General features: G+C 45.8%; 1 protein-coding gene across 3 annotated transcripts in view; it reads right to left on the bottom strand.

Moving 5' to 3' along the window:
* Window positions 1–7008: 7008 nt before the first annotated feature.
* Window positions 7009–11802, bottom strand: part of MAP3K12 (mitogen-activated protein kinase kinase kinase 12) — a 305311-nt gene continuing 300517 nt past the window's right edge. For all 3 annotated transcript variants that reach the window (XM_086965302.1, XM_086965294.1, XM_086965309.1), the window contains exon 14: window positions 7009–11258. In XM_086965302.1, the coding sequence (XP_086821428.1) occupies window positions 11160–11258 (99 nt within the window). In that variant the 3' untranslated portion in view covers window positions 7009–11159. The remainder of the gene's footprint in view (window positions 11259–11802) is intronic.

Genomic DNA, 11802 nt, shown 5'->3' with positions numbered 1-11802 from the left:
TGACCGCGGCTAATATCCATTCAGGTGGGACCTCTGCAGTCGCCAGAGATGAATTGATGATACTATTGACTATGGGATTTACCTCATTGACCAGAGCTCTTAAAAACATGGGGGGACAGGGATCAAATGGATATCCTGATTTACTGGACAGAATGGCCTGATGTGATTCCTCTAAGGAAATAGGAGTAAAAACATTTAGATGGGGCTTGTTTGGGTCACTCTTTCTATTTACTTCTGTCATTTCATTGTCAAGAGAGGTCGAGGTTGGTAGGGGGAAATCCTTAACAATAGCTTGAATTTTGTTTTCAAAATGATCGGCAATAGAATTGCAAAGGGGTAGCGAGGGAGGGATATCCTGTGCCAGTGCTCTAGGATTAGTGAAGCTATTGACAATCCTGAATATTTCTTTTTGCCCATTTCCCGAAGAGGCAGTACCAAGGTTTTGGTTGCAGCCGCCTGTCCAAAATGTTGCAGCGAGTGAATCTGTTCTTTGGCCACTCTAGGGTTTATCCTTTATGTGTAACTGAAATGTACAGGTATTGCAACAGTGCTCCAGAGATATAGACTCTGCAAAGGAGTCCAATTCAGAGCAGCAGTGGAACTTACTTTTTATCAGGAATGGCGAAGAGTTTGTCCCTCGAGTAAGCCATTCTAATAATAGGATCTCTAGAACAACTAACAGGGGTCTGGGCCCTGGGCTCTGTTCGGGCGCAGACGAGCTTGCCTTTGGCATGGACGTGCTGCAAGCTTGTTCAAATGTCCCTCCGTGAAGGGGGGGGTAAGAGGGGGGTGGAGCTGAGGAGCGATTTGCATGAGTCAGACTACCAATAGAACTAGTGGGATTAAAACAATTGCTAATGGGGACCCAGAAACCCCACATCACGAAGGCAGGCTCCCGTGCTGCATGATCTACTGGTAAAACAAACTTTTAACTAAAATAAAAGTGCCAAACAAAATCATGAAATGAATAAAATAGGGTATTTAACCCTTACAATATGGCGCCCGTAAATAGGAGCCAGGCACCTCCTAAAAGAGAAGCACCAAGTGCCTCTTGCAAAGAAAATAAAACGGGTGTAGTTCCACGCTAATGCAGATTTGTATCCAGGTTCAGCTACTATAGGTTAGTTAAGCAGTTTTTGAGCTGTGCGGATGAGCTGTGAGCAGTTTCGAGCTGCAAGGACGTGCTGCAAGCTCGTTTAAATGTCCCTCCATGAAGGAGGTGTGTGTCAGGGGGTGGAGCATAGGCGCGATTCACGCAAGACAGCATACCGATAGAACGTGTGGGATTAAAACAATTGCATTCCCTGCTGCATGATCTAATGGTAGCCACATTATTATTTGGTAAACACGCAGGCTTTCAGAATTGTTTCTGAATAATAATTAGTTTCAAGTCTGGAAGATATATCTTGTAAGGGAGTTTGAAAAGGCAATCTCCGTTACACAGAGAAAACTGTGGCTGGCCGCGGCGCACGCGGTGGGCCCTGTAAGAGGGCAGCACCTTTAGTGCCACATTAGGCACATCCCTGCTGACCAGCTGCCGAGACCACCCTCCACGGGAGTATCACCTATGTCTGGCGCCTCTGTGGCATCATTTCCAGTGCGCAGTGGGCTGGGGACTGGTGCTTATACCTGTCCCCACCCATTGCCCAGCCTGTTTGTGCCCCACTGGAAATGCGGTCTCCCTCCCAACCAATTACAATGCGGGCCTAATGGCAAAAGGAATTGAACGTATTAATGTATGAATTTTGTTGCAGGCGGAGTTACAGGGCAACCCCGAGGCTGATTGGTACAAAGGGGTACCCTTTCAGGACCACAGAGTGGTGCCTTATGCCAAACCCCAGGAGTGTTTACGGCAAATCCCTGAATAAAAAACATTGGAGCCCCACTAGTCCTTCAGGCGGTTGTAAGCCTGAGCAACCGGGGCTGTCCTTGCTACTCTCCGCCCCTAAAAGGCATGAGTAAAGTTATAGACTGGTGGTCCATGGTATGTAAGGGGTATAATCCGGACATAAATGGGTGCACCGATTGGGTTGGCCACGGTGCAGTTTGGCTCATCAGGCGGGCAGGGCCGATTAGGTTAGTCACCGCTGGCTGCTCTTGGATCGCCCGTAAGTTTACCCACCACGTTGGCATACTTCTTGTATGAAATAAACCTGCAACAAAACTGTTTTCCAACAAAATTTGTGTGGACAGATTATTTGTGCAGCACAACCATTACTGCCTAGCAGGGGTTTGCCGATATCTGCACTATGCATCCTTTGTCGCTTTTCTTAAGTGTATGCAGTCACTTGGAGAGATTTTTGGGGAGAAGGCTTAAAGGAATCAAGAGCTGAACTCTGTAGTGGAGGAAGCCTTCGTGGGTGATGGAAGTGGTCTTGAATATTTGATATATATATAGAAATAAAACCACCTTAACAGAAATCCTATTCGTATTTTGTGGTCTGTACCTGAGGTGGTTTATTTCTCCATCGTCTCCAGCATGACGCATTTCGGCTACGTCACCGCAGCCTTGATCACAATACATATATATATTCCCAACACTGGTTCAAAGTTCCAACAAACCACTTTCATCGAGTGCACACAACAAAGCCATCCATGGGGTTTAAAGTGGTTATAGAGTCTTTATTCTCGCGCTTTCTGCAGCCAGTTTGACAAACGCGTTTCAGCGTTTCCGCCTTCGTCAGTGTCAACCTGAAACTTTACTCGTCTCAGTTTAAATAAACAAACAAAACCATTATGTTAATCAACATAGAAAACGTTCCATGCACTATGTACAAGTGACAACATTGCAATCAACAATGGACTTGACGTTCTAATGCGGCGGCCATCTTAGAGTGATACATAAACTCATCATGATGTCCTTTCTTAAGCGGTGTGTAAAACATAACATAAACTTGGTGTGATATCACAGAAAAACATATTTGGCCTATGGCCCTGTCTATTTCATTAATCATATTTAACACACTTAGTGGCCCATTTAAAACCATTATCCAAGAGCTGCTCGCACGTCATTAGGTCCATTTTTCGTATGATTGCGCCATGAATGGGCAAAGAGATCAGCATAATTTGCAGCATGATGAAGTGTTGCACATTTGAAGGGTATTGGGAATGGAACTAAATATTCAAGATACAGGAATAATCACAAAATGTAAAAAAAACTCTATACATTGGAGTCCAAATACATTATCAAACTGCAAACAAAGGCCCCCATAGGTCTGAACAATGAAGAAGAAATGTGGGTTCATGTAGGTCGTTAAATTGTGATGTAATTTTGTGAATATTCCTGTATCTTGAATATTTAGTTCCATTCCCAATACCCTTAAAATGCGCAACACTTCATCATGCTGCACATTATGCTGATCTCTTTGCCCATTCATGGCGCAATGAAACGAAAAATGGACCTAATGACGTGCGAGCGGCTCTTGGATCATGGTTATAAAATGGGCCACTTAGGGCCCGATGTAGGTCACCAAATACCGGTCGGTAACGGCCGAATTCGGCCGTTACCGACCGGTATTTGGTGATTGAGATGTAGGGGGCTATATTTTACAGAATCTGTAAATTTACCGATTAGGTAAATTTACAGATTCTGTAAAATACTGAATCAGTAATTTTTCCGATTCGGAAAATTCCTAATGTAGGTAGCACTGTTTCCAGTGCTACAGGCCTTTCAGATTCGGTATTTTACCACCCAATCCAATTGGGTGGTAAAATACCGAATCCAGGTGTGCATGCACATGTGTGCATGCACACCTATGCCATGTGACAGACAGACATGCCTGTATTTGGGCTGCTAGAGGGTGTCGAAGTGACACCCCCTGCACCCTTGCTGCAATCGGTATTTACCGCTTCTGTAAATACCGATTCACTAATGCCCATTGATTCCTATGGGTTTCAATGCCCATTGGAATTAATGGGCATTACAGAATCGGTAAATACTGAATCTTAACAATTCGGTATTTACTGATTCTGTATTACCTACATCCCCCCCCTCTATTTTACCACTTCTTGAATACCGATTCGGTATCATTCGGAATATAAGAAGTGGTAAAATAAAATTACCTACATCGGGCCCTTAGTGTGTTAAATATGATTAATGAAATAGACAGGGCCATAGGCCAAATATGTTTTTCTGGGATATCACACCCAGTTAATGTTATGTTTTACACACCGCTTAACTCCATGCTCGCTAGCGGAATTCCGCTCCTGCGCTGAGTTTTTCTAAATCGCATGTTACGTGAAGAGCTGGGCTCGTCATCAGCGTGCGAGCGGGCTACACCATGATGAGCCCAGCTCGTCATCAGCGTCGAAGGGGTTAAGAAAGGACATCATGATGAGTTTATGCATCACTCTAAGATGTCCGCCGCATTGGAACGTCAAGTCCATTGTTGATTGCAATGTTTTCACTTGTACATAGTGCACGGAACGTTTTCTATGTTGATTAACATAATGGTTTTGTTTGTTTATTTAAACTGAGACGAGTAAAGTTTCAGGTTGACACTGACGAAGGCGGAAACACTGAAACGCGCTTGTCAAACTGGCTAAATTCGCAATCCGCGAGATTCGCGAATCTCCCGCAAAATCCGCAAATCCGCGAGCAGCGGATTTTATGGCTTGCTCGCACTGTTCGCGTGAGTTCGCGGCTTCCCAGTACAACTTCGCGCCCCGCGAATAAGCGCAAAATTGCAGAAATACGATCTTAGCAAAACTGAAACTACTTACCAGGTTCAAAAGTTCAGGCTCATCATTAGTAGCAAATTCCTGTAGTGCTTCCTGAGGGGCCCCTCCAGAGTTCAGTTGCCAGTTGCAACTATTATGTGACCCTGCTCTGAACCTCAGAATAGTTACACATATGCCACAAAAGTCCTGAATTACAGCTAAGGGAGACAAGCAGGAGCCAGGCTGGAAGTTCAAATCCATTAATCAGCCCCTAATTCATTATTGTCAGTTGGGGCAGGGCAGGTGTTGTAACTAATTTTGCAACAATGAAAGCACTTAGCAAGTGCAAAAGATCACTAATCAGGAAGCACTAAGGAAGCAGGTGCCAGCTAAAATAATATTCTGTGACACATTAATCAGCCCCAAATTAATTCAGGTCACTTGAGGCAGGGAAGGTGTGCTTGCGTTGCCACAATAATGTACACTGACTGGACAACCAGAGGGTGCTGTGATGAAACAGAGGGTGGCATGGGTGGGCCAGAGGGTGGCATGAGTAGTCAGAGAGTGGCAGTGGTGACAGAGAGTGGCAGTGATGAAGAAGAGTGTCCCAAACAGGCTGGACACGTAGAAACAACAAGTTCGCGAAACTTGCGACCCAACAGGTAAGTTCGCGTTTTGCGAAATTGTACAAAACCCTCGCGAACTGGCAGAAACCCGCGCGAACACACAAAAAAAAAAAATCCGCAAATTCGCGAGAATTCGCGGATTTTGCGGATTGCGAGTTCGCAAATCCGCAAAATTCGCGAACGCGAGATTTGCAAAATTCGCCCATGCTTAGTGCACTCGATGAAAGTGGTTTGTTGGAACTTTGAACCAGTGATGGGAGTGTAACTGCGCGCTTCACCACGCGCCGAGGAAGCACCCGTAACGAGTGGAGCAACGACTGGTGAAAGTGCGTTGTGGAATATATATATAGGACTTCACCCGAGGTTGCAGCGCCAGGACAGGAGAGTCTCAATGGATTAACACACCGGGAGCAGCGGTAACGCCGTGGGTGACACTCACTGCCCACTTGGGTGTTATTCAATGCTGACATTTGGAGACTGTGCACGGCGGCTCACATGAGTTTTCACATCAGGCACTACATGACCCAGGAGGCCACGGTCGTGGCCACGCCCATCAGGGCGGGATGCAATACCAAGTGCCTTTTAAACAGCTGTGCTCAGGAACTCTGTTTGCGACTGTGAGCCCCTGAAGAAATGTTTTATACATGAAACGCGTCGGGCGTTTTCACAGAACTAAGTTCCAAGTAGTGTTCCTGCGTGCTGTTATCTGCTGCTGGTTTATCCATTAAAAGAGAGATCACCTTTACTCACCTGCGTTGGGCTCCTCATTCCAGGCAAACTTTGTGGTTTGGATTTTAGCGGCACTGCCTGAGCCGCGAGTGAAGCCCTACTGTGTCTGACACAGTCCTGCTGTGACTTCACCCGAGGTTGCAGCGCCAGGACAGGAGAGTCTCAATGGATTAACACACCGGGAGCAGCGGTAACGCCGTGGGTGACACTCACTGCCCACTTGGGTGTTATTCAATGCTGACATTTGGAGACTGTGCACGGCGGCTCACATGAGTTTTCACATCAGGCACTACATGACCCAGGAGGCCACGGTCGTGGCCACGCCCATCAGGGCGGGATGCAATACCAAGTGCCTTTTAAACAGCTGTGCTCAGGAACTCTGTTTGCGACTGTGAGCCCCTGAAGAAATGTTTTATACATGAAACGCGTCGGGCGTTTTCACAGAACTAAGTTCCAAGTGGTGTTCCTGCATGCTGTTATCTGCTGCTGGTTTATCCATTAAAAGAGAGATCACCTTTACTCACCTGCGTTGGGCTCCTCATTCCAGGCAAACTTCCCACTGAGTTAAAGGTGGTTGAAGAGATTCACCGATTCCAAAGAGAACATGAGGTTCTAAATGTTGCATACAATATTTCCCCGAACTCTGGCTAGAAGACCATAACTACCTGAACAATTTTCTTCCTTTGGAAACCATGTTTCGAATCGTCTAATCATTATTTGAGCAATTGTCTAGACTGTACCCTCTCAGAACATGTTCTGATAATCCTTTTTGCTTTGCTTCCCCCTTAAAACAATATGATCTGAACATAATTTCCCATACAGCTGATTACCAACCCAAGCAAGTAATGATTGAAAACTAAGCAGAAAAGCAGGCATTGCCTTGTGTCCTCCATGATGGGATCTGGTGCTGCACTCGGCTCACTTTTTGAGGCTGGAGAGAGCCCTTGAAGGAAGAGGTTATGCACACACACAGAAAAGAAAGCCAGAACACTCATAAGTAAAAAATTATTTTAATTTAAATTATCAGTGTTTTTTTGTTTCCTCAACTAGCAGTGTTACAATTGTTTTGTTTTGTTCTTGTTCAAAAGTATAAGGACTACATACATTGTCCATCTTCTGCCATCGGACCAGTGGTGTCCGCTGCCCTGGACACCAGGAGACGAAGGCCTGTCTCTGCAGGGCATCACAGCAAAAGGGGGGACGGAGAACCAGCTTTCAGTACATGCGGCGCAGCACCCCTTCCACCCTGTCAGGTGAACCCAAGCGCTAGATCTTTGTCCTGAGAAGGAGGGCCTCGGGTACCTAGCGTTACCCCCAAAAACTTCTTGTCAATTTTCAACCTCTTGCTTTGGATGTAAGCTGATGTACGATGACTTGAAGGAAGGGCCCTAATGATTTTTGGGGGGTTTTGACACAGCTGTCATTTATGAATTTTGTCTTTGAGATTCTGCAGTTTTGTGGCCGTTTATATGGTTTGGGAAGTTAGTGACACATAAAAATACAACCTAAATAAACATGTCTTCTCGTGAGAGGCCATAAGGCGTGAGATACCATTGTTAACTTATTGATGACAATTACCTTTGTGACAAAATATCTGTTAAGTGAACTCACTTGCCTAAAACCCAAATGTCTAGTGAAGTGGAAAAGTCTACAACAGTACGCGTACAAAGTTCCTTCACCTTTTTGGGGGGGAGAGGGGGATTCTCAAATTCATAAATAAATATAATCTCGACCTAAAAAACACCTCTTGAAATGGAACAGGATTTCTTTAAAAGTACGGACACTGTTGAAGGACACAAAGTCTGTGAATGAAGAACTAAGCATCTATTGGATGTGCTCCAAAGCTTGCGATACTTCTGAACTCTTGTTCCGCTGTGGGGAGATGAAGCAATAGGCTGTCGGGGTCTTACTGAGTCAAAAAGCCACTATCAGAGATAAAACATCTTCCTTAAAACAAAGTCTTGCAAACGTGTGGTGTGGTTTAATCAAGCCCCTCCAATTGTTGGGCATGACTGCTGTATGTTCTTATGTTCAATGTAGGCCCTCATACCAGGACAAAGATTTAGCACCAGAAATACCAGGTGCCCTTAGTTAAAGCCGACATTTTGTATGGACCACTAGAGGGTGTGTACATAAGTCAATCTTTTTGTCTTGATGTTTCACTTAATATATAGCACCTGTGATTGAAAGGAGAATCCCTCATAGGTCTGATGCTGGCCGGGCTCTCTAACACCTTTCTTTAAGCTTCCACAACCTTCCTACTGCCGGCGCCACCGGCCTGCATTGCTGAAGTCCTTCTCACACATTCACCCATGAAGTACTCCGGCCTCTACAGTGGTGGTCGCCACGTCTGAGAAGATGCCTGCAAACCCTGTCTAAAGGAAGGAAGAAGGCTGTGCCACCTTACTGTGAATGGGCTGAATGTTCAACATGAGAAGACAACATTGGAGGCACTGCTCGGATTACAATTGCAGCCCCTTGTACAAGGGAGAGCACCTAGTTAGAAATGCATGCATCAGATGTGCACCCCCTTCCAGGCCCCCAGACGGATGACGTAAACCTACATACAGAAAGCATGCTGCAGCAGTGCTGCCCATTCCAAACCCCTTGGTGGAAGAATAGTTATCAGGGGCCCATGCATCTTGGAAGAAACATGGCTCAGTGCGTAGCTGGGCTGGAAAACTGTACAAGGAGCCTTTGCAGGAGGTGAGGTGGCAGGAGGGACTCGACATGCAGCTCTTCAATGGCTCCACCAGTGAACATTAAAAGAAGCAGGAGTGCTCAGGACTAGCAGAAGATGCAAAGGTGATTGGTGGGAATCAAAGGCCTAGGCTAGCGGCAGGAGGAAGTGGTATAGTACGTGCAACGGATTAGTTTCAGTGAGTCGCAAATCCACAAATGCTACAGTGTGCAGACGTCATGGGCGAAAAGGGCCAACATTGTGACCTCGCAAAGGAAGACCCCTTGGCAGCTGCCGCTCAGGTCTTTCAGTTTATAATACCATTCTTTAAGAGCTCTGCTAGGTAGCCAGATCTGGAAAGGATTGTTGTGCACTAAGGAAAAAGAGTATCTGTCTCTGTGTTTCCAATGAACAAGGCCACGACTACATCTCATGACCCCCTGGGCCCACTTCAGCTCTGGGACAGGGAGATCCATTTTCTAACCCAAAGCAAAGAAACATTCCCAAGGGCACAGTGGCACACCTAAAGGCACCCAGGCAATGCAGAGTACATGCAGGAGGAGTACGTGAGGGGGGCTCTTGCGATCTTTATTCCACATGGTACATCCTTTCATCCTACATAACTAGAAGGGCGGACACCGTGCTCAAGATGCCAGAAGAGGACTTTGGGAGAACTGACTCACACCCAGACGGATTCGTGGAAGTAAAAGGCATCTGCTAAATAGTGCGCTTTTGGGATCTAGGAGTGTGACCTGCAGACTTACAAACCAACACACAGCTGGGATGAATTTGAATACAAGTGGTCACCAATTACCTTTCACTAGTGGTATTTACACAGCGGAACATACCACACTGTATAAACACCATGATTTTTTGATCAACAAATGTATTCATTGAAGTCCATATTTATTACTTCATGAGTTTAAGAACAATCCATGGCATTTCTATTGGAAGGAATTTAAATGACCCACCATACATTTCCATCCCTTACACTACACTGAGTGGCTCATGGAATAAGAGCCATCTCAGGCATTTCTTTGCTTTCTCGTGCACTAGACCACTGTATGAAACATAGAGCATCTTCGGGCATTTCCTGTTCTTCTAGTTCACTGGATCACTGTATGGACACAGCCCATCCTCAGCGTACTATCTTTTGCCTCATACTGTTGCTTACGCATATGCACCTACCATATATCAGCAGTGTAGGCTATGGAGGTGTTAGGTGAACCAAAAGGCTGTTTCTTTTAATCTACTGACAAATGCAGAGGTAAGATAAAACAGGAAATATGTACCGTATGGCTGGGATTTCATGCTTCGGTTTAAACTTACAACTTTACATGTTTTCCTGATTAGTGAGTCTTGCTGCGCCTTTATATATGGAAACGCCATCTCACACGTTTCTTTTTGACAGGAACGGATAACACCAAACTCCTGGGGCACCATCCTGCCATTAAATAGTACTTTTCCAGACTGTCGTGAAGGGGCTGCCCCATGATTTGGAATTGTACTGCAAATATGACGCGTGAAAGCACTTCGGGCTGGAGTACATGAAGTGTTTGAGATGGCACCTGCAGAGCATGAACTCTAGGTGGAAGTGTGTCCATAGGAGTGCACACATGCAGCCCTCAAAAGCCTTTGCACACTTACAGAGCCCTAGTAACATACACTGAACATTAGTAACTTTGTACACATACTGATCCGTGGCGTATGAAGACTGGAAATGAGAACCTCTCCTGTACCTTTGCACACTTGTGTTGCACTCTAGTATCTTATGTACACTCCTTGACCTCTTATCCAACCACCCTGAGTATATGAACATCCTGAGTCTTTGAGCTCACAGCCTATGCAGATGCATCCTTTGCACACACCCTGAGCACCCCGCGTGTGCACCGCGAAACTGGAGATGATGTGCACCAATGATACAATTCCAGTCGTAGCCACCACACCACCCGTGCATAGAGTGTCTATGATAAGAAGCACCAGAGCAGCCAACGCCAGGTTAGAATATTAAAGCCAAGAGGGTCCAGGGCTGCTTTTTTCCTTCCTGAATGCAACGGTTGGTCAGATGGAGCGCCTGCCACCTGGTCCAACCTCAAGTAAGGTTGGCGGATGGAGAAACCGACAGGGAACTACAACAGTGGTGAAAGATCTCGCCTACAAGGCCTATGCAAGCATCCGAGGAGATGAATAGGAGCATGCAGCAACATGATGGAGGTAGCACCTGTCCCACGTCATACAGAATAACGCTCCCGCCCATCAGCACCTGCACTGGTGCCCAAGCCAAGGCCTCCACCCAGTCCCAGTGCCAAGAGATCGTCCCGCGCTGCCTCCTGGCTGAATGATGGCTGAAGTCACTGCATGAGCTGGAGGCATGGCAAAGGTCTATAGACATACCATGTTATTTATATATATATTTATATAAATATTTCATTTATGTACAATGTCCAGTATTCCTGTCGATTACATCACAAATCGGGCACAGCTGGTGATCTGTAGAGGTCCCCACAGGTGGAGTGGTCCAGTTCTGTGCTGTCACAGTCAGAATCCTCATACGCTTGAACAATCTGTAGTGAAAGACAGAATACAATAATTACATCCCTGGCTACAGACAGAGACAGATCGAAACACATGTACAGTTATGGCGAGACACATCACTAACACAGAAGTACACTGCTGGACAGAGAAAGATAGAACAAAAAACACAAAAGTAACTTACAGGTTACCCTTGCCTTGATACTGGCTGGTTCTGTTCGGTTATTTTAATTTATTAAGCGCTTCAATCACCCGTCTCTTGGTGCAGGGCCAGGATGACGGACAGCGGACAAAAAAGACATTCTTAAAATAAGTAGATGTTTAGCGCTTTCCTGAAATGGGCATGATTTTCACAGTTGCGTAGTTGCAATGGCAGATTGTTCCTGAGGTGAGGGGCAAGGACGGAGAACGATCTAAAGCCTGACCTGGCCTTTTTGAACCTAGGGACATTAAGCCTTGTCACGAGATCTTAGAAGTCTGGGGGGTGGGGGGGGGGGGCGGTAAGCCACAAGTTTACAGGATAGATATGTGGGCATTTGTCTATGGAGGGTATTATGGGTTAAGCAGCAAACCTTG

Source organism: Lissotriton vulgaris, chromosome 1_1 (assembly GCF_964263255.1).
Source record: "Lissotriton vulgaris chromosome 1_1, aLisVul1.2, whole genome shotgun sequence".
Classification (NCBI taxonomy): Eukaryota; Metazoa; Chordata; class Amphibia; order Caudata; family Salamandridae; genus Lissotriton; species Lissotriton vulgaris.
Note: the sequence above shows the minus strand (reverse complement) of the source record. Positions and strands in the feature narration are given on the sequence as shown.